Source organism: Aquila chrysaetos, chromosome 3 (assembly GCF_900496995.4).
Source record: "Aquila chrysaetos chrysaetos chromosome 3, bAquChr1.4, whole genome shotgun sequence".
Lineage (NCBI taxonomy): Eukaryota > Metazoa > Chordata > Aves > Accipitriformes > Accipitridae > Aquila > Aquila chrysaetos.
The window spans coordinates 60,502,632-60,526,429 of record NC_044006.1 but is presented as its reverse complement, the minus strand read 5'-3'; the positions used below and the strand labels follow the sequence as shown (position 1 = coordinate 60,526,429).

Below are 23,798 nucleotides of genomic sequence, written 5' to 3'. Positions count from 1 at the left end.
GGACCAGGAGCACCCCCAATAAAGGAAAGAACAGCCACTTCTTGGATTGAGGACCCCAGTCTCATTGTGGTGGGGTTTTAACTGAATTTGTAGGCTGCATTCCAAAGGAACCTTAATCCTTTCAGAAAAAAAAAAAAAAAAAGGTCCTGTCAAGTTATGAAGATGGTTAAGATGCTCACACACATACACATTGTGGGAAAGGGGCGAGAGGGATGAAAAGGTGGAGCATGGCACGGATGAAAAGGTGGAGGCAGAAGTAGCACAGTGGGAGGTGGGGGGACGCAGAGTGTCCCATGGGGGCAACGGCTCCTGGGAGCTTTATGGGACTGTAGAGCAGCACGGGAACCCGCCAGCCGCAGACGTGAGGTCACCACGCCAGTATGCTGCTGCAACAAATTAGGTCATCTCCTCTTCTAGGTCCATGATTCTTCTCCCTGTGCAGGGTGGTCTTTTGGGGGTTTTGTGGTAAGGAGCAGAGAAATAGCAAACCAGAGCTTTTTTTCTCCTAGGAGAATGCCAAAGGAACCAGGCTTTGTAAAGAGCAGGCACTTGGGCTCCCTCTTGCTCGGCAATTTTGCTTTGCCTTCCTTGAGCACAACCAGGACTCTGTGCTCAACTTCGCTGGGCAAAACTGTTCCAGGCCCATATCTCAGGGAGACTCCATGCAGCTCTGAGTGCAACAGATTTACAGCAAAGCCCAAGCTTCATGCACTCCCGTGGGGGTAGTACTCAATACTAAACCAGTGCTCCCTCTCCCAGTGCCAAACAAAGAGCTTTATCGGGGTAAGGATAGTATCTTATCCCCACATCTTCTCCCTCTCTGTATTTCCTTAAAGAGCTCCTATCTGGGGTTTGTGCAGGTACTCGGCATAGGCATTCATCTCAAATTCTGCTGCAGACTTCAAGAAATAATACAGAAAATCTCATTTCGGGCATAAGCTTTCTGACTGCTGCTGCTGTTGCGGCATCGTTTTGTTTTCTTTCTGTGCTGCTGGCATCACGCTGGGCAGCACTTCAGAGGGTAGAAGGAAAATAGAGCAGACAGGTGGCAGATTTTGGAGGAATGAGGCCCTGGGCCAGGGGAGACATGAGGATTAAAATCTTAATGTTTGTATCAAGTTGTTTTGTCTTTTTTACTTCATGGCCCTTTAAAATTGTTGCCATTGTATAGTCTGTGTCATCCTGGAAAGTGCCCTGACTGCTTTCACTGCTGTGCCACAGGCTGATTAGAGTCTATGGTTAATTTGGGGATAAGTGCTCGTGGAATAAAAAGACAAAACAAAACATAAAAAATTGTTGAGCCTGTCTGAGGAGAATAAAGCAACTAATCTGTCTTGTAAAGATAACGCAAAGGAATACCAGATGGCAGATTTACACCTATATGCTGGTGCTGAGTATCACCTCAAAAAGGGTCTGGTGATGGAATTTTTTTTTAATGTTACAATAATTAACAGAATGCATCTTCTAATGAAAAAAAATCCAGCAGGAGACATAGAAAGTTACAATTAAACATTCTCTTTATTGGGGCCTTGCTCTGAAATGGCTCAAGTGAGAAATGCTCAGAGTGCCCATCAGTGCTGCTAATGAAAAGACCCAAAGTCACGTTTTTCACTTTTATTTGGATTTAGATCAACACCACAGATAAGATACTTTGGTCAAACACAAGAACAGATTGCTATGCTGCTCCTTCCTGGCTGCAATAAGTACAGTAACGTGGAAAAAAAATGCTGGTTCTCCTGGAACACTGAATGTAAATCTTGGCTTGGCATATACAGCTAATAAATACGTTGTTTGCACTTAGCACTTTAAAATGGAATTGCACATGCAAGATGTAACCAGGCTACTGATCATCACCTTCATCATTGTCCCTGTACTATTTTTACTTCCTTAAGCTCTTTGCTTGCCTTTTTCCCAGCAAGAAAAAGAATATAATTTGCTGCTCTACTCAGTATTTCAGTGATTAGTCTGCTGATTTTGACACGTTTAGCAAAGGTCACATTGAAGTCCTTCCTGATAGAATTGGTATCGGCTCTATAGCTTGACTTGCAGTACTATGCATCGCAGGTAGCAATGGAAGTCCACCCAAGTGAGGTGAGAGGTCTGCCCAAAAGCTGACGAGGACAGAGGTTAATACCAAGCAAAGATACAGTAGAGGGACTGGCGTGAATGCAGTTCTTACAATATCAAGAGTCAATACTACTACCACACAAATAATGACATATCAATAATATATTGTACAAGCTTATACAGCAACACATGTTGATTTGCAACATTGTACAGTTTAAATCTAAAGTGCACAGCCTCAATCTGAGGTGACAAAACAGTACTATCAATATAATAAAGGCAACACAATTACAGACACATTTATTTCCTCTTACTTCATGTCCTCATGATATTACATTGAATCAATACTCCATTTATCTATTTTAGATTAAATTAAAACCACATTGCACTTTTTTTTTTCTCTTCAAGTATTTTAGAGACAGCAAAACAATATTGCTTCACAAACAAAAGTTGGCCGTTTAGGCAAAGTTAAAACCAAAACTTTAGTAGGGTTATAAGTAGACAGGCCCAAGCCGCAGAACTCTTACCAACACTTCTAGACGTTGGGGGGAAAGAGGATAAATTTCCGTTTCCATGCCATAGTCACCTCTTATGTTAAGGAATGATGGAGCACTGAATTCTGCAAGAGCTGTGCCCATGGTTTCTAAAAAGGCTGTGAGGCTCCGCGTGGGCTGTTTTAGGCAGATGTAGCCTTATCTCAATTTTTTCTGCCACTTCAAAAGCCGTTGCAGACAAGGATGGAGTCCAGCACCAGGATAACCTTTGACAAAGCAGTTTGTTACTCAGACCCCATCCCTGTCACCCAGATTACAGTCACACTTAATTTAGGCCTTGTCTTGCAGACCTGTACATCTGTAAGAAGTCCTTACCCTCTTAATGTAGCTGTGAGGTTTCATGCTATTTCTTTAGTAAGAATTTCAGTCAATTTTAATTTTGGACTGCTCATAGGAGAAATGGTTATGAGATATGCATTTATTCAGACATGTGACTTTTTTTTGGATAGGCTTTTTTACCACAGAACACAGAAACCATCCAAATACAACCTTATTTCAGTCTTGGTTAGCACTGTATATTGATTGTGCGTCTGCTTAGTTAGGCCAAGTGGAAAACATAATTAGGAATAATAGCATCCTATTGTTGTACTGTAATTGATCTTATTAAGTGGTTTTAAGAGCTGCAGTACTCTTGAGGTTTTTCAGTAATCAACCCTGGAGATGTACAATCCATATGACATGGAGAAATGAGGTATTGGTACCTCTTAAGAATGTGGTATGTGGGCTTGTATTTTAAAATAAGCAGTAATAAATATTTGAGGCACCTCCATCAAAAGAAAAAGAATCCTAGTTAATTTTCAGCTTCTGTCCTTGCAGTTTTATAACCCATATAAAATAAAAATATATAGTTTACAAAATAGGATTTTTTTATATATATATATTTCCTTTTGTAAAACTATACCTATTTAAATACATTTGAAATGTTACTATAGGTAAATTAGAAATTCTGTTCTAATACTACGAAAAAGGCAAAATACTTTCACTTTTAAACATAGAGCTTGTATACTCTGCTTCTCACCGCCCCCTACCACTTCCCCCAATTTGATTTTGTCATCATTTTGGGCAAATTTGGCATCATTCAGTCCGATTGCTTTTAATTTAAAGTAGTCTGTGTGTTAGAATTGGGGATAAAATTTTAAGTATCTTCTGTTCTTCTTTATTTGGTTCAATGCAGCTTTTTGTGCAGCTAATTATTAAGGAGGCATTCTAAAACTCAGGAAAGGACTTTAAAGGAGCCATGTTTCTTGATTTTAAACTGTACTCTACTCCAACGCCACAATATAGAAATAGATTTACTTTGGAACAAACTACAAATACATTCGCACAGTTTGTGACAACTTAATTGTCTACTTAGAGGTCCAGGAACAGACTTTCACACCCAATTATTATAAATCTTGTCCCAGGCGTTCTATTTCATCAATCAGGAAATCAATGTCTTGGTGAGTTGCTGCGGGGTTTGAGATGACCATCCGGAAGAAGTTCACTTTGTCTCCCAGGGGCTGATAGCTCACCATGGTCGTGCCATACTCCATCATCCTGGCTTTTATCACTGGTGCCACCTGCAGCGTAACAAAAAGCAGGGGATGATGGTGATTATTATTATAATTATAATTAATTATTTTAACTATTTCCATTATTACCATCATCTTTATTGTTATAATAGTAACAAAACACAGAGTATGTTTTCTTTTTTTAAAAAAGATGAAGAGCTACAAGAAGCAGTTAAAATGAAATTACATCCAACACTGATAAAAATGCTAACCTCTATTAAGGAACAAATGTCTCAGTGAAAGACACTAGGTTTGTCCTGTTTCTTTGCCCTGCTTTTAAAATCACAGGGGAATTTGCCCCCTACTTTCTCAACACTGCTGACAGGGACACAGTAGCTGTTTTTTGTAGTGCTCAAAACATACTGTTACAATCGTTTTCCATCTTCTTTTCATATGCCAGAGTGCCATGGTTTTATTGAGCTTTTGTTGCACGTGCTGGGTTTAGTGATTGCAGTTCACAGTAACTTGAGTAAATATACACAGAACAAGTGCGTGCTCTAGAGACGTGGCAATCCCAGGGAGTACCAAACTTGGAGACCAGAGTAAGGTGGTACCAGACCAACCTGCAGTAAAATGACCACAGAGGTGTCATGTGCCAGAATATCACGAGGTGACCTTGCCCTGTGAGATCATTTTGGCGATTGCCTGCCTGCAAGGGTTTCACTGTTCTCTGCATGATGTCCTGGAGGACGCTGCTTACCTTCATAAGGCGGCTCATTCTTTCTTCATTGTCTTCCATACTGCGCAAGCTGGGAGGTATATACCAGAAGCAGACGTTTGTGTGCTGAGGCTAAACACAGAATAATAATGGTTTACACTGTAAGAAATGCTCATAATATCTCAATTGCAATTAAGTTCATGCCTTCCCTCCCTCTCATACATCATGTTGTGACAACAGTTAATGGTTTGCATTATTGTGGTCCACTGAGAGTCATCATCATTATTAATGCAGAAAAGATAATTTTAGGCAATTTATTCCCAGGGTGTCAGATGCGGAAACACATCATCCAGCTGTGCAAATATATTTATGCCCTACTGAGAGGCATCTAGATTTTGTACGTGCTGTCCCCTCCAGAGGCTGAAGGAATCATGTAGCTAAGACAAGAGTCTATTATGGATGATTCAGAGGTGAGGACTGTGTCATTTACTTTTATTACATGACACGGTAATATAGAATCTGGTTCTGTAAACAGGAGTCACAGGTGGTGCATGAGACAGTCTTAAGATTTTCTTACATTTAATGAAATTTATTACTTCTCCGTTTGATTCAGCTAGCTGCTGTATTAATACGCATGCACCACAGCGTCTTAGCTAGTTTAACTTACGTGGGAGCACCAAGTAGAGAGGCATAAAGTAAGAACTAGTTGACATTTTGTGTATTTTTGCAATCTCCCAACAGTTGCCTGCCTTGCTATGTTCCTCTTTGCTGGATGCTATATGTGTGAGTTACAGCAACTCCTGCTGTCAGTTCCGTTACTCATCATCAGACCCAGTGGACCAAATTCAGTGACGATGTCTGAGGCGGGGGAAATAAATAACACAGTGGCACGTGGGTATGAGCCTATGATCTCTGTCTGATGAAACATAGTGACGTTTATCCTTGTGCTGCAGAGCACTTAGGCATGCGCTAAGTGATCGCTGCCAGGGAGCAACATTCTGAGAGACAAAACCTTCCAGGGCAAGTACAGAGAGCAAAAGCCATCACAAATAGGAGCAGAAAAAGCTAAAATGACATCTTTTTTTTCTCTTTCACAGGCAAAACACCAGTTAACTTTGTAACAGAGGTCTCTACCAGGCCTGTCCCCAGCCATCACAGCTGGAGAGGTTTGCCCACAGAGAGATGGCCAAATGCCAGACACTCCAGGTGCAGTTCAGAGGTACAGCCACACAACCCGGGCTGCACTACCTTGCCCTGGGCAATGTGCTCCAGCTGAGCATCTTGCAGCCAGGGGTCCCGTCTCAGCTGGACTCCCTCCACAGAAACAACATGCCTAGAGATATTTGCACCCACCCCACATGGTGGTGTCACTTCTGCCACGTGAGCCAGCTGGTCTCCCATGAAACGCTAGCCCCTGCCCCGCTGTGCTGCACCCCATGGCAGGAGGGACTGCAAGTGCAGATGGTGCCTCCTGGTCACCCCAGGTCCCTGCAGGTCCCCTGTGACTGCCCACCTGAGAATGCTGATAAAAGCACTTTGCACAACTGTCCTTTCAGAGTTGTGCAGGGCACTGTAATGCCCACTTGTAACAGATGCTGCTATTAGGAAACTGCAACTAGTTTTTATTGCTTAAGAGCTGGTTCTAACTGTGTGTGTGCTGCGTTAGCCCAAGATGCCAGTGTTTAGTTTCAGCGGGGTGAAACTGAGCAAACTGAAAACTTAGGCACAGCTGCCTCATCTCCCTTGTACCTGGATCCCATGAGGAAGAGAGATAGTGGCACAACAGGTTTTGTTACAAGGGACACTGCTTTCTGTCACGTGCTGTTTGGTTTGACCTGTTGGTAGTATCCCAATAGGTGACTAAGGCAAGTGCTGTTGACCAACTGTGAAAAAGAAGTTGCAATACATACCTTTCCATCAAACACCATTTCATACCCTTCTCTGTTCTTTATTTTATTGTACAGGTATTCTGCAAGTTCCAAGCACTTATCAATTTGTGCTTCAAATCCTGTGGTTCCCTTTAGAGAGAGGGAGGAAAAAAGTTATGTGACTATCTGTTCTGTGAACCGGAAGAGCAAAAGGAGAATGCAGCACTTGCCAAAGCATCAGCGCAAGTCACCTCTCAGAAGTCTCTGTGGGACAGATCAAGGATCTGATTCTATGAGATAAAGGACACTTTGCTAAGCAGAGCTCATTTGTCTCTAGCTCTTGCCACTGACCTCCCTATAGCCACCTCTGCAAAATAAGCACCGGGTACTAGCTTGGTTTTCAGCAAAATATTGCTCGCACCTCCAATGAAGTGTGCCCTCGGCAGATTTTGCAGAGAGGCTGAGCATGGTTTTGGACAGGCTGGACTGGCACAAAGGAGGGTCTCTAGAAGGTGCTGAGTTCCTGATACGGGGAGCCTCCTGCTATTTTCAGAATAGGGGACTTTGATCTTCCAGGGTGATGTGCTGGGGGCTTTTCCAAGAATAATTTTAATTTTTTAATTAAACACAGAATGGGCAGATACGCTTTTAGAGCCCCGCCTGATGCCTGTGAAAATGTACATTTTGTTTAGATACTGCCCTGCCTCTGTAGTGTTTTTCTCTCTTCTTTTGTAATAGACACCATATAAACCCAGAAGCTGTGTTTTTAAGAGCTGCAGCAAATCCTGCTTTTTCTTCTCTGGCAGAAGTCACAATCTCTGTGACATCATAATTGTTCCTGCAATCACCAGCTGTGATGCCACAAACAAAGGATCCAGCTTTATGAGGGAGGAAGGGGAATAAACAGCTGGAATAGATAAACTGTTTAAGAAACACACATCCTATTCTGTAACATTAATATTACAAGCGCGGTGTGAGAAGAGAAAAAGCAGTAGAAGGCATGTTGGAAAAATGGGGTTTAGAAGATGAAATGTCTCTGAGTAACGGATGCATGTCCTTGCTAAATCTGTTCTGGCAGTGCAGAACTGACTTAAAAGCCCGTGGCACTATCCCTCTGTGTATAGACATTGCAGAACAGGGTAGAGCTAGCACAGCCCCAGGAGAAAGGCTTGGAGTAAAAGAAAGACATGTGGCTAAAACTGCCTGCCCCTCTGGAGACCCCAGTTAGCACAACAGTTATTGTGACCACAGAGACTTGCATCTTTCTTTACAGACTCCCACACCTCCAGCTACATTTGATGTCTGTGTCAGAATTGTTTTCAGAGTTTTAATGAAGCACATGAGGATCTTTAAGGTTTTCTGGAAATGAAAACAGTGATGTCATCTCTGAAGAAACCTGAGGCAACTTGACATAATAGATTGGATAAGTATACAGAAGAACTTATTTAGCAACATTCTACAAATATAGATGAATTAATCATTAGAGCTGGTGTTTTCAGATTTCCCAGAGAACAGATTTTGATGAGTTTTCCTCTACTCCTTCAAAAGATGACTTCGTATCTACTGCATGCAATGAAATGAGGTATTCCAGTCTTGATTTGCCATGTTTAATTTCTGAATATCATTAAAACATCTTTTTATTTCCAGAAATCTTTGTAACAACATTCCTAGGTGTATGATTTATGCTGTTAGACTCCTACAGTTACACAAAGTAAATGCTATGCAAAGCCATGGAGTTCAAGTTTCAAAATCATGTGTGCTGCTTTGAAGCTAAATTGTTAAAAGTATAAAAAACCAGAAAATAATAATGTTCTTTCTTTCATGTTATATATGGGAAATTCAGGTCAGACATTTTCTAAAATGATGATTACAGAAAAACCCCTGTATCTGGTGTGCATTATTTTAATGCAAACAAAGATACTGCAAGCAGTCCTACCTTTGCCCTCCACATCAGCCATAACTTGAAGACATCAACATGCCGTCCACATTGCAAAGCCTTGTCTCCCGTGTCGTAAGACAGGTCGTAGTGCTTGTCTTGTTGAAAGAGGTAGGAAGCATGCATTTGATTGCAACTCTGCATCAATCCCTTATAGAAACAAAGACAGAAAAAAGTGATGTTGGCACAGATGTGACCACTGTTTTGAGGGTTGCTTTGGGTGAGAAATTACGAACACCCAAATTCAGTAGAATATGTGTCCAAGTGCAAAAGGAAGATCAAAAAAACAGGATAACACCAGACTTAGTTGCTCAGTGCACTAAGATTTTCATATCCCGTTCAGTGCCCAGGACACCTTGGTACCTTATCCAGGGATGTGTAATCCCTTCCCAGAGCTAAGGCATTTTTTTTTAAAAAAAGCTGGACATTGTGCTTCCTAGCATCATTATGCATAAGTTCATTTTTGGATCTTGCTTTTTCTTCTTTGTTTTGGTTCTTTTTCCTCCTTTCCTTGGAAAGCTTCTTTTCTGGTTGAGTCAGACCAAGCCAATTTGGTGACTAATCCAAACAATATCACACTACTTTTCTAATTGCTTTGGTCTCTAAAATCCTGATTTTCATTGTTTTCATTCTTTGTAGGCACAGTTGTTTTCTGCAAAGCCCTCAGCTGCAGACTGGATGCTTAAGCGGTACAGAAAGCTTTGAACAGACAGAAGAGCATATGGCCTTTAAACAGCCAGCTAGAGCTATTTCTGCGTTGCAAGATACCATTCTGAGAGGCAGCTTTGTGGGAGGGCCAGAAGCCAACAAGGTGAAGAAACCTGGCTCATGAAAGCATGAGGTTTCCTTTCTAACTTTTTAAGTGAAATGCAGAGTCATGTTCTGGCTCTAGTTAAGTCCTCAACCAAGTTTAAGGTAGACCTTAGGGCTGTTGCCTAAAACTGCAATTTCCAGTCCAAGAAGAATCAAAACTTGGCTGTTTATCATCAACTCTAATCTTTATGTGTAACTCAAAACTGAGATAGTAAAATGAGAGGGAAAAAGAAATTATTTTCTGCTAATCTGAGCCATCTGTTCTCACTAGAGGTCAAGGATGGTACTGACTTCAGCCAGGCAGGATTTGTCTCAGGGAACTGACCCAGAGGGCAAATAAAAGCCAGCTTCTCTCTTCTTAAGTGCAAGCACTTTGTATATAATCTGTTGTACAGCTGTTAGGAAAACAGCAACCAGCTTTTTGATAGCTGGTCTAGTAAGTGGTGGTTGTATAGCAGCTGTCCCTGTAACTGATGGTTATATGAAAATTACAGGCTTGAAGGATAATTCAAATTCTAGTACTAAATGAAATGTCTACTTTTTATTCCAAGTGAACTTAGTGTTCCATTTTTACTTCCATATGCCCCAAAGTGGATATATGGATCAGAACTGCGTGGAAATATCTATCATAAAAGTCTAGAAAGTGTAACGATGCCTAGATTCTGGACCAAATGTTGTGCTGCATGTATACCATACCACTCATCCCAAGAGGACTAGAGTTTGCCTACAGTTACATTTTATACTACACGGCAACTAGTGAGGTTACACAGCTATGCACCCACAACTTAACTATGGACATTTTGAATGGAAAGCCACAAAACTCTGTAAAGATATTGCCATTGACTGGATCTATCATTTCTGCTAGCCAGCTGCTTTAATTCCCTTTGCAGTCATAGCCTGAGCACATAACTTGAGGTCTAGTTCTCATTTTCTTTTATAATCCTCATCACATCAGCAAGTATTACCTATGACACAGTTATAAAGAAAACATCCAGGATTTTCAGAAGCTATATGTCAGAAAGGATCAGAGAAGCAAGTATATTGGGACATACCTCTTCTCTTACTAGCAGCGCTGAACACTGCAGTGGGACGCCCATCATTTTGTGAGGGTTCCAGGTCACCGAATTGGCCCTGGAACAGCAAACCACATGAAACTCAGACATTGTACTATGGTGGTGAAACCATGGAGACATTTAGAAATGATTAGAATAATAATGAACATGTAGCAATGTACACCTTTTTCTGAGCAAGCAAAGCTGAAAATAATCATGGCTGACATTAGGAAAGCAGTGCCTTCATAAGGGACATAATCCACTCTACTTGGGTTTTGGATGACAGTCCTGGCAATTTACCACAGGATAATTGCTCTACTCACTAAACTTAATCAGTATTAAACATTCGGGGGAGTCATCTATACTTTATAAACCTAGGGCAAACTTCCTAAAAACACCCACTTGACCGATGAACTTTTCTAAAGTCACACAGCTGATTAAAGAAGCTGGCAAACTAGCAGATTCCCACCCACTGATTTCAGTTTCAGCAAGATTTTGGTAAGTAGCTCACACAGGCTTGTTTTAAAATTCCTTTAAATAGTTCTGAGTACCTCTAAGTCTCTGAGTAACTTGGAAAACCTGGCCCAAAGTAATTTTTCTCATTGGTTTGCTGATGGTAAATTTTTCACAGCTCCTTAATTTTAGCTTGGCTATGGTAATTCACACAACTGGAGGACTGGATCCAAAAATACTACAGTAATAAAGATAGAACTGATCCACCCTTCCACAAAGGAGCCTGATCCTCCCTCCCTTCAGGACACACTGATTGCAAAAATAGCTGTCAGCCTAGATCTTGTGAACAAACAGGGTGCTGTTGCAATACAGCCTAGAGAAGAGGCATTTGGGACTGTGGCAAGGGCTGAATGGAAGATTGTCCAGTTGTTTATTTTAATTTTGTGTTATGCTTGACTGGCTATTTTTTAATTACTATTATTACATATGATGATTAGCTGATAGATGTATACATTTTCATCCTATTTGGCAGGCTGTCAAGGATGCATAGTGCACAGGATTTCACGTAGTGCAGTGATTTGAATTTTGACGGTATAAATTGGTATAAATCAGTCAACTGGGGCATGTAACAACTTGAAGGACCCAGGACACACTTGCAGGTAACATTTATGTGAACAGAGGTGGGCATGTTAGAATCTGGCAGTATTTTCCTTTGTAGGACTGGGATACAGTGCTATAGGTTTATGCATGTCCTTATCATTTCCTGCCAAATTGCTTCCACTCCTTCAAAGCAAGCAACTCCAAAATTCACATGGCCATTCGGCAGCACTTCTGTGCCGCCGCCTTTGCTATTTAAATGGGACTGTGCAAGTGCCTGATGCAAAATCTGTAGGGAACAGTCTTCCACAGGCAACATCTGGCCACTTGGCTTGGCTTTTCAAGTATCTGGCAGCTTTTAATCAGCTCAGAGTCAGTCATCTGATTACAACACCAAAGCTAACGATTCTGAACATGCATTCAGGTCTATGAATTTCCTTTGATATGATACTTTTAAATTTTTACCTGTGCCTATGCAGAATCAGGCAGGAATTCTTTGAGACTTCTAGGTAACAGCAGTGGTATGGGTTTTCTCAAGCAAAAGGATTATTTACTGACAACAGCCAGATGTTAATTATCTGCCTAGAACATTTAATTTACCCTAAGGTCATTTATTTCCCCAATTATATCCCAATTGCACACAGAAAAATGAATTATGTAAAATAAAAATCCACCATTTTTCATTTGTTATCAGTTATTCTGGGCTTCAGTCATCAGTATGTGCTTGAAGAAATTGCTGACTGAGAGAAACAGTGAAGTAAAAAAGCTACGTGGATCCACAGATGGTTTTTTAAAGCACCTCATGTTTGCCCAAATAACTGAGCACCAAGCACCTATGGGATTTTTTGGCTGTGGGTCACAGATGATAGAAAAAAGAAAGAGGAAAATTATTCCTTTAGAGTTTTCAAATGGGTTACAGGAGAGTTTCAAGACTGGCAGAATTTGGTCCTCAGCCATCATTAAAAACAGACTGAGGTGCATTCGCTGACCAGCCACAGCCCCGGGAAGGATGCCCAGACCCTGTATGGGAGTGCTCATTCAGCTGCAAACAAGCTTTTCTCATGTAGCTGTCACCCCCTACCCAAGCCTCTGGGACACCGGACACCAGACTGAAACTCCTGATGGTGGCCAGACCTATCTGCTCCAGGCACCAGGGGACATGCTTCCCTCACGGTGCATTGCAGCAGCTTGAAATCTGCCATGTGGGGACTGGAGGGCATGGTAAGGACGGTCCTGCAACTCCTCCTGCCTTTGACAGGAGTACTTTTGCTGGACTGCCTGTTACCAGAAGGATGTGAGTACTCAGACCACAGAGTGCTCCATTTAATGCTCCCTCCTTGTACCCTTCCTCCCTATCAAACATGAGTACCAGCTCCAGTTCTCTTCTATCCAGACCTGTAATGACTGGGTTGTACTTTAATATCTACCACGAAACAGGAATGTCCATAAAAGTTGGGGCTCTAAGGGTACCCACATTTGAGACCTGGACAAACTGAAATGAGCTGCTGTGTCCATCAAGCAGAGGAACAGCACTGGAAATGACAAATTTCATTAATTCATTGCCAAACATATGGACATGGTGCTTATCAAAGCACTAGATAAAATCCAGGGGAGTTCTGGATCTAAAGCATATTTGGAAAATTCTCCAATATAGATTCAACTTGAACTTCTCATTCCAGCAGAATTTGGACAGCAATTTAAGAGGCAAACACTTTTTTTCATACTCTGTCCTCACAGGAAACTGGGTAGATTTTTATAACTTGCTGGGGTATTGGACATATGTCCCTTTAATGCACAACATGTAAGTTTGGAGTGCTGAAGGCAGTCTTAATGTAACGAAATCGAATTCATAGAACCATTGCCTGCTTTCCAAATTTTGCATGATATATGAGAAAGGAACTGAATCATCAAGGTATCCTCCTCATCTTCATGAACAGGATGAGGAATTTGTTTCTAATTTTAATTGGCAAGGAACAGCAATTTGATTTAGAGATAAAAAAGGCGGAAGGGAGTAATAATTTACTCTCAAACAGCACGAGCTTCAGAAAATACACAAATGTGAGAGTGACTCCATCTAGTCCAGTATACTGCCTCTAGCATGTAGCCTAAATAGGTGCCTGGGAAGAATACAAAATAGGACAAGCATACATGAACTTTCTCTAAGTACTCCCTGAGCTCCCACTCATTTGTGGGTCACAAAAGTCCTGAATCGTTTTTGTTTGTCTTTGCTTGAATGCAAGTAAATCTTAACATCCTATGGCAAGGAATTCCACAGCTTAACTAAAAGTTTCTGAATAAGCAGCTGGTTTTAAGCTCAGTCCTTCCAGACTCTGAAGTCGACTGGCATCACTTACGTTCATCTGTACGTATCTGTGATGTTCACGAGCTCATGACTACAACTGTGTATACATCCAGGCACAGATTTACCGAGAAGATGTCATTAACACAGCCTGGAGGCAGGTAATGTCCCCAGAAGTAACAGAACAGTGGTCAGTGACTGCAAAGACACCTGGCCAAACTGCAGGTGCATCCACCTTTTATATTTAGGACTTCAGCGTGCATTTCTTAGAGAAATGCAATTGCTAATTCATGCTGGATGCTGAATCAGAGAATGCTGCAGAAAACACTCTGGACCTGTGAATGTATGCTGGAAGGAATAGAAAAGCAAACAAGAAATGTCTGCTGTTTGTACTACAAAACAAAATACCACACTACTATAGCATTGAACAAAGGCACTTAGCAATGCTACTTCAACTGGAAGGACAGTTTGCGTAATTTCTTCATACTGTATCTTGGAGATAACATTGATTTTTATTTATAGACATTGCTAGGGTACTCATAAGTGTGTTAAAATGCATTTAATAAATGTGTTTAATTAGCATTAATAAATCATACCTTTCAACGCCATTTAACTTCCATTTGTGTTTTCTTGACATAAGGAGCCCGCCACCCCATGCTCCCTAGAAGGCAAGACACATTATCTTAACGAGAAGAGAACTCTGCTTTCCTCCGTGTTGACATCTGTGCATTCACATCAGTTTGGGGCCCTTTCTTTCTTCTTGCTGATGTGGCACTTTCCAAAATGACCAGGCAGATGGGGCTGGAGGCATTAGCTGTGCTAACAATTTTCTTTCAGTAGCTCAGAAGCAGCAGTTTATAGCCCATAATCAGAGTGCCCACCCTTATCGTCTGCTAACCCCTCCCTTGCCACCTCCTCTGACACTGACACATTGGGCTACCCCATGCTGTAATTAATGACTTGCAGAGCTGCTCCTGGCTAAGCTGCCTTTTCTTTTTTAGTGATGAAGTGATGATAACAAACCAGACTAGACTGGGATCTCAGCTGCTCTGGTGAGTTTTCATCATATTTCAGACCACTACTGGTTGCCCCCTACCCATTTGCTTTCGCTCACCGAGATCTGGGACAGGCAGGCATTTCATGTGACTGAGAAGCAGCTTAAGGTAAATATGAATTCTTCCTTTGAATTGGACTGATTTTGGCTGACGCAGTAATCCAAAAGCAAGATACCCAGCCCTACAGAAATTCAATTACCAATCCTTTTTGGAGAAAGGATTTGCAAAAATGACACAAAAGCCATTCTAGGGCTGAAAGATGATCCTTCAGAAAGATTTATTGGCAAGAGCCCAGATAAAGCTAAGCAGCCAATCTGATAAATTTCTCTAGCATTTGCATTAACCTGTTCAGCAATTTGCGGTACTTTATTCCAGACAAACGTAGCCGTTACCTTATGTATTTACTTTGCAGCTGCTGCAGAAGCTGAGCCAGTGCTCAGTATGGTTCTCAGGTATTTCTTGTACTAATGGCATTTAGAGAAAAAGCTGAAGGCCAAAAGCACTCTAACTAGGTCATCTTAAGAGTCCCAGTTGCTAAAAGCACCGCACAGTCACAGCTCCTAAAATGTCCCCCTGACCTGAGCCTTTCAGAGGAGTGGGAAGTCAGTGCTTGGATGTTAAGACTTAATTACAGGAACCAAATACCACCGATTTTGTAGATGACACTGTCCAAAATGAATAAATACTGATACACCTTGTAATCCAGTGCCCCACGTAAGATGATACTTACATCCACGTGCATCCAGATTTTATATTTCTTGCAGATGTCTGCAATAGCTATGAGAGGATCAAACGCCCCGTACACTGTTGTCCCAGCTGTGGCACTCACCAGAAAAGGAACAAATCCCTGCAAGAAAGCACAGAGGCATTTGGCAAGGTCAGAGTGCTGCAGCCTCCTCAGCCTGCAGCAGCCCCAACTCCTCTTGTGCTGCCTCCACAGCGAGCCCACAAGTGTCTCCTAGAGGACATCCCTGCTACATTACACTGCTTTTCTCTTAGTTCAAGATGCTAGTGATATTATAGTTTCTACCTTAAGGTGGCAGCAAATTTCCAAACCAGCATCCCCCATTTATTAGACAGGTAAGGGCTCAAAAGAACAATCCTGCTCCACACCACATGCCTGAAACAAGAAGGTCTGCTCTTCACGATGCCGCGTAAAACAAACCTCACCCAGGCACCACAGTGCAAGAAATATCTCTGGTGGACTGTGCCCTGGGCTGCATTATAATTATCCCAGCGAGTGTCTGAACGTGTGGTGGCCCAGTCCTGTCAGTGGGAGCCATCTTGTCTGGGGGTGTCTCGTGGGGACAGTGCACAGGGGAGGTGTGGGGCTCGCCTCCAGCCCCATCCTTTGCGCAGAGCAGGGAGACAGCTCTTCTGAGGAAAAGACGGCCGTCTCCACAGAGGCCAGGGGCTATCTCTGGGGTTCCATCCGCTAAATGCTGTGCCTCACAGAAGAGCACTCACTGTCCATCACGTGGCTTTTGCGCTATGAGGTCTTGGGTCTGCCATCATTTATACCAGTGTTTCATTTTAAATTTGTTTGTAATTCTGTTGATTTCATAAACAGTACTCAGAGCTACGAACGTAAAGAATGGCTATGTTTTTTGCAGAACTGGGGTTTAAACTATCAAAAAGGTCTAAACTTCCTTCTGCAAGGATCAGTAGGTTTGTGTGGCACTCTTGTTATTTTGCCTTATTTTTTATCTACTGTATTGCTTTTCGTAGAAAAAGTGAGCTTTTAATGAAGATTTGTGTTATTAATGAGCTTTGAATACTGTGCGTCTAATGACTATTTACATAAATGTTGAAGGCACAGAGCTGAGTTACTGCATACTGTAATATTACATATTTATGCATATGCATAAAATCTGATGTTTTAATTCTAACTTCTGTTAATGAACATATACAAAAGTAGTGCATTTTTAGAGATGTGTGGATTTTAGTTTATCTTCCATTGATTTGGTGAGTCTATAAGGAATATTTTCAATGCATTAAAATACATATGAATTCCCCAAATGATTACTCTGGTTTTGTCAATATTCAGCTGAGAAACTGCATCATAGGCTGGTAATATAAAAAAGGAGAATGTTATGCAGAACAACATATTAAAAAAAAGCCAAATAGCTCATGGAGATTATAAAGTAGCTCTGAATCTATATTCTCAGCAACTCTTGCCTCACTAATTGCCAGGCTACATTTCTGAGAAATAAATCAAAAGTTAATGGGCAAGCCTGTGTTGTTTTACCAAGGAAAGCAAAACAATGAGCTGTATAATTCTTGGGTTTTTTTCTTCCTTGGAAGCAGAAAAGCTAGTAAACTTACTTTTTGTTTGGCTTCAAGAATTCTTCTTTCAAGGTCTGATGGGATCATTTTCCCTCTGGAGCAAGAGAGAGTTATATCAGAAATTTGATCTCGAAATCAGCTCTTGCTGTTACTTCTTCACTTAACAGGAAACCCAAATAAGGAACAATGTGGTTTTTTGGCCAAGGCTTATGCAGCATTGAAGAACACAGAAAGACTCTGTCCATTAGTCTGAGTTTTTACCCTAATTATTTTGTCAACCAGTTTGCATCAATATTGTGGTGGTAACTGAGAGAAGTTATCTTGTGGCCACCCCCATTAAAGACTGATGCTGCTCCATGGAGCCTCCTGGTCCTGTTTGACGTTACAGCCCTGGGAATATGCTCCAGGCTCCCAGGGAGAGGCTCAGCCCAGGGTCCCAAGAAGCTCACTGGGTGCCAAATCCCATGGTCCCCTTTCAGCAGGCACAGAAAATGCCACATGAGCTGCATGGCCTTCAGCAGCGCAACTCAGCTCTGGTGTAAGCAGTTGTCTCTGTGTTTCCATCCCAGGGATGAACTCATTTCAGGGCAACTATTCCACGTTTTGGTGCATTACATGCTTGTGTTTGCTTGAAGCAGGGTATGAGAAGAAGCTACCAGTCTAGACTCATTAAATGCACTGTCAGGCCCTTTGTATTGACTGTATACTGTATTTGCAACACCTTTAGTATGAACCATTTACCTGAGATTCATAATCAGTGGTATAAGGCTTGAAGGCTAATTTATGAAATCCTGCAAATGAATTAGACACAAGATAAAACAGTGCTGATGCTGATTACTGAGGGTAAGGTTTTCTTTGCTTTACCCACAAGCAAGAATATCTAAGAAGAGACAGTGCGCATAACAGTAGTACAAACACGTCAGCTCCCCACATTACAGGAATAACGTCTTCACTGGCTTTGAATGTTGTCCATTTAGGTTAATATTATTTTTTAAAGACTTTTTTAGATTTTTTCTTTCACTAAGCACTGATTTCCTGTTGCTATAAAAAAAGAACAACCTTTACTAAAGCTCAAAATAGTAGTTTCAGGGAAACTAATAAAACCATTAGTTTTAGTTTTGATTTTACATAAAAAAACCTGAAGTATTTTCATGACATTTGGATGGATGTAAATAAAAAAAAAAAAGTACTATTAATTTCTTGTAATAAGATACTGCCAGGTTTTGTAAGTTTTCATCCTTACACAGCTCACAGTAAGACAGTAATTATTTCAGTAGAAATGGGTTTGTACTGCTGGGTTTTTTGCAAAATCTGTCCTGCATTTTACTTATTCAAAACACTAAAACACTAAAGAATAACTGAAAATAAAAAGCTCTACAAGTTTAAAAATTAACCCTGATTTTTTTTGCAGAAGTTCAACGTCTAAAGAGTATTCAACTCATTGTGAGTTCCCCCCAGTTACATGTATGCTATTCAGAGAAAAGCAGTAGTTGTTTTATCTTCAAAAACTGTTTCTGGGATCATTAGAGGAATAAAGGAAAAAAAAAAACCCCACATGCCAAAGGAAGGCAATGAGTTCCTCCTCCATACATAGCTTAGATGTTGGTCTGTAACAGCTTCTGATTTATTGAGTTTGTGCATAGGAACACACACAGAGCTGGGCAGATCCCTTCATTGCCATAATTTTTTTACCAAGGCAAGTGATTATCCAGCCCCCGGTCACATTGAGTACGTGCAGAAATTCAGGACCAGGACAGTGCAACGTATAAGCAATGTCAAGCTTTACCAAGGAGCAAGCAGTAGGTTGGCTTTGAGTACAGTCCAAACACACGCCGGAGCACACAACCCCCCTGCTCCAAATCTAGTGAACTAGCCGACAGCACTGCTTACTTGCACAGCATTTTCATGTGTTAACACCTAAGCTCAGATTACCTACAACACTTAAAATGCTCTGCAAAATAATAGGCTCGTCCTTAGACAAACCTCACCCAGATAACGTGGCAGGGGGTTGCATGAGATGTGCTAGGCAGCATCAGAGGCAGAAGGGCTACTGGGGGAGGCAGAAGAGACTCAGCAGCAAAAGGACACTGAGGATAGAATGAGTGTTAATGTCAAAGTCTTCTCATATTACCCACATCTGTACAGTCTTCACTGCTGCTACACCAGACTTAAGTGTTTTGACCCCAAACCTGCAGCTAATACACTACTGCTACCAATATGACTGCGTGGTAGTAAAAGAGGCAACGGCAATGTATGGCTGTCCAGTCTGGGGTATGAGAAAGAACTTGATTTTCTGCATGTTTTCCTGGCTTAAAATTCACCACACATTTACATAGCCCCATGACACGGCGAAACCAGGCAAACTTGGCTGGTGTGGGTCAGGATGGGGAAGAACCACCAGGAAGTATGCTTGATCATGCTGGAAACATCAACAAGATCTCACGGTGCTTTGTCACCCTCCCACAGGTCCACATCTTCACAGAGGGTTGTCTCCACTGCACCAGCCCACATCCCGTGCAAACAACCTGCTTTGTCCCAGTAGCATCTGCTGGGATTTGGTGAGACATGCAGTAATCCTGCTGTTTACTTCAGGGTGGGCAGGGTAAGCATTGTGGTCTTCACAGAGAATCATCACACTGAATTTGCACAAGAAGAAAAGGAAGACAGGATTTCATTGATCCACGTCTGTCTTTAGTGAATAGAAACAATCAGAGGTTTATTTTGATGTGTGTTGGTTGTGTTGATGTTGTCATTAATTCCTCTTCAAGGTGTGCTCAGTCTTTTGTTAATGAAGAGATAGTAAGTCCAGAAGTCAATATGCAGGCGCTGTGATTAGCACTGTAAATTGCTTAGTTGGTGCTCTTCTTTTAATGTGGGAGCAGAGTATTTTGATAGCAGCAAAACCTTCCATTTATGCTAGAGCTATAAATAATTCAATACCTTTTAACAATGATATTTGGGACTCATAGCATGTTCTATTGAAAAGATTCTCAGTAGAATCAATAAGGATTGTTCTATTAATTTTTGTCCCATAGAAAGTTTTTTTTCCCTAAAGCTGAAAATCTTCATTAGAACATTTTGATTTTGTTAATATACCTTTAGTTTCTCAAAATGGGCTTTCACAGAGAATCAAAACCTTTTAGTTGGGTGAGTTAAGCAAGAAGTTATCTACCACTGGTTTTGTAGAGCCTATGGGACCTGCAGGGTAGGTGCTTGCTGTGCTACTCCTTTCCAGGGGCCATCCTCCTCCTTGACCTATGCTGCCCACAATGCTGCCAAGACCCTTCTCTCCACATCCCAACACAAGGATGTCCCGATCAAGGGCACTGCAGGAAATGTAGTCCAGCTGAGAAAGATGGTGAGGGCATGAAGCAATCAAGCAGATTTACATTAGTAAATGTTCCTCCATATTTTACTCCTATAGAAGGTCCACTTCAGCTCATTTTAATGGATCAAAACGTGAGTGTCTCTAAACACTCTATTTTGACCAAAACAAGCTTCTTCCTGGTTTCTTAGCAGAATGTGTGAAGAATGATTGTTAGTTTGATATCTTGTTTCACTTCAGGATGAAAGAAAGCTAAGTACCAGAAATTCCTGAGGAACGGAACTTTTAAGATTTTTGATGAGCTCCAAAACTGACTCATAAAGAAGCCAGTGACAGAGCCAATTCCTCAAGTGGGATAAGTCAGTGTAATGCTGTTGAAGATGACAGCGCTGTGATGAATTACACCAACTGCTGACTGCATCCTGTATGCTCTCTCTGAGCTGAGCACCTGTTCTATGTACCGATAAAAAGGGCTGTATTTGGCATCTTTACTTACCTTTCATCACATCTAATCAAAATCACACTATCTGTACCAATACCCAAGGCCGCAGCTCCTTTCTTCACAGAAAAGTGACTCTGAAAAAATACATTTATTATTATTTATTATTTTTATTATTATCTCTTTTCTAATTTAATGTAAAACACTACACTCTTGCAGGCCCTTCAGTAAGTAGTCCCACACAGGCAGTAATTCTATTCGTAGCCTTTTTGGAAACTGTTCACTGTAATTTGAGGCTTCATATCAGTTCACTGCAGTCAATTAGAAAAACAGCAATCACGCTAATCTGGATTTACTCCTGGAATATTAAATACACAATTGTGGCTGATGATGGACCCAAATTCTGTCCTTGATGCATACCTGCAGCTTCTATTGCTTGTACAGATTCAGCTATGAACTTGATTTACTGAAACAAAAAATTCTCCCCTAGAGAATTCATTTAGTTTGTGGCATCCAGAGTGATGTGCTTCTGCTATGTAACTTCTGGCCAAATAATATACTGAGAGAAATTAAGATAGGAAGCCTAATTGTGATCTCATGCCAGTGAAAGCTAGTAATAACTCCCATTAATAAACAGAGCAACTGCAGCTTAAAATCAGAACTGGGCTATTAGGAAGACTATTAGTTAATCTGTATGTACAGAATAAAATGTGGAAGTTATATACTGGAGTGCAAGTCAGCCTAATTTTCCCTAGCTCATAGGACTTAACTCCTGAGCCAGTGTTGGTTTATAATTCTAATTTAAATCCTAGTGATTATGGTAATGCAATAGTTTTATATCAAATTATACCACCAAGAATCTGATTTTGTATTAACTCAAACCCAGCAGTAACAATATTGTCCAAAGTAATTTTAACTACAGATTATTAGACTTTAAAAAAACGGAAATTCTTTAGGTATACTACAGTGCCATTAGCTTAGGATGTAACACTATAAAAAAGATCAAGGAGATAAAAATCTAAGAGGGCTTTTTAGGTGTCCACGAAGTTAAAGAAGAAAGGAAGACATATAGTCTGCAGAAGACCACAAAGCAGAGAAGTAATCACTACTGCTTTGTCAAGGGAGTATCTCGCTTCAATGGTAATGCAAGCAGCAGAGAGCTGTAGGGAAAGAGATGGACACGACGGTTACGCACATCTGCATCACTTAAAGACCGTGAAGTCAGCGGGATTCCACTGCATACTAAAGGGCTCTGTGTATAATGAACACTTTGAGAAATGAAAATCAATTCTAAACTAACTTTCTGAAAGAGAGAGGAATAAGAGTAGAACTGCAACATGTACATTCCACTTAACAAGTAAAAAAACCCATGTTTTAAAAATTGCTTAGGGGGTAGTTTTCATTGGGTCCTGACTACTCTGACTGCTATGGCTAAGGTTCCGTAAGTTTCAACTCCAAACTCCTTTTTTCATATGCCTGTATCTCACCATTTTGGCTGAAATGCTTCAAGTTTTCATGATGTCCACTGACTCTTTCAATACACAGACATTTTGAAGAAGTTCAGACTGCTCTTGAGCCATGATTCACTGATGATACATGGACAATTTGAAAATACTTCTTCAGGTAAATGATATTTTTCATACAACATTAATATTTTTTAAGGCAGTGAGTTGGTATAGCTCTCCCCCATGGGGCATGACTGCAGTATACCAACAATGTGTATTGAGCAGCCATTGACCATGTTGCCTGGACCTAAAATCAGTTTTTAAGGCGCTAGTACGGCAAGCCATCCTAACCCCTGAACTAAGCACGTTCTGAAATGTAAATACGCATGTCAGACTGACTTTCACACAAGATGATGATCAAATGAAACGCATACCCATGCGCTTAGATGAGCAACAAGGGATTTGTGCCTGTGCTTAAGTGTTTTGGTGAATTAGACTGGGTTCATTGCAGCTAGTCTAATCAGGCTTAAGTTATCAAGTAGGCTCCCTCTGCATTCTGGGGGAAACAGGCACCTCCAGGGAAGGATTCATCCAGCGTGAGGGTTGCTGGTTTGGAGTGGGGGCTAAATGACATCAGGTGAGGAGATTTCTACCCCTTCCCTGTGGACCAAACCCTGTGATATCTGCTCTCTGTGAGAGTGGAAAGCGTACAGCCCCTGCAGGCACCAGCACTTTGGAAACTGGTAGATGTTTGATTTTAACATGCTGTTATTGTCTAGCCTAGCAAAACTACAGGTTAGTGGTATGCTCAGATTAGATACGGAGTTTGCCCTGTTGTTTTTCTAGTTGGGAGTCACAAGGTGTTAGAAACTATTTATACACTGAACATCAGCGGCCTGCTTAGCCATCACACTGGTATTTTTCATGGCACGTCCTTTATTTCATGAAACTGAATTTTTGAACAAACACATTTCCACAGGCTTCATCAGCTTCACTAAAGTCAGGGGACTTCTCCCAAGTACAAATGCACTGTAGATTAAGGCTTGGACTGTGACCAATCCATAAACCTTTATACATGGAAAGTACTGAAGTGTCTTCCCAGCGTTTCGGGTCTGAGACCCATGGTGCAGCAGTGCAACTTTATGAGAGCAGGGAGGAGGAGAGGCTATGAGGAGGCTTATAAAAAATTCCCAAGTTTAGGAAGGTATTTTTGAACTTTGCAAGAACTGAGATAGAATATTGCCAGCATAATGACAGTTCATTGATATGCTATGTGAAGCCAAAATTGAATTTATATACTTAAAAAAATTAATCTATTTTTTATTTATGTATTACACAAACTGATGTGCACATACTGGGTAGTGTAATATATAAATACAGGTAGAGATGTAGGAGTGAAGAGTC

The 23,798-nt window shown here is 41.1% G+C and overlaps 1 protein-coding gene across 1 annotated transcript in view; it reads right to left on the bottom strand.

Annotated features, from left to right (window-relative positions):
• Positions 1 to 1,499: 1,499 nt before the first annotated feature.
• Positions 1,500 to 23,798, bottom strand: part of GAD2 (glutamate decarboxylase 2) — a 41,762-nt gene continuing 19,463 nt past the window's right edge. Inside the window, exons 8-16 of the mRNA XM_030009704.2 lie at positions 21,007 to 21,086; positions 17,225 to 17,279; positions 15,630 to 15,746; positions 14,441 to 14,505; positions 10,496 to 10,574; positions 8,631 to 8,780; positions 6,737 to 6,844; positions 4,869 to 4,958; positions 1,500 to 4,177 (exon numbers count right to left, since the gene is read on the bottom strand). Coding sequence (XP_029865564.1) covers positions 4,004 to 4,177; positions 4,869 to 4,958; positions 6,737 to 6,844; positions 8,631 to 8,780; positions 10,496 to 10,574; positions 14,441 to 14,505; positions 15,630 to 15,746; positions 17,225 to 17,279; positions 21,007 to 21,086 — 918 coding nt within the window. The 3' untranslated portion in view covers positions 1,500 to 4,003. The remainder of the gene's footprint in view (positions 4,178 to 4,868; positions 4,959 to 6,736; positions 6,845 to 8,630; positions 8,781 to 10,495; positions 10,575 to 14,440; positions 14,506 to 15,629; positions 15,747 to 17,224; positions 17,280 to 21,006; positions 21,087 to 23,798) is intronic.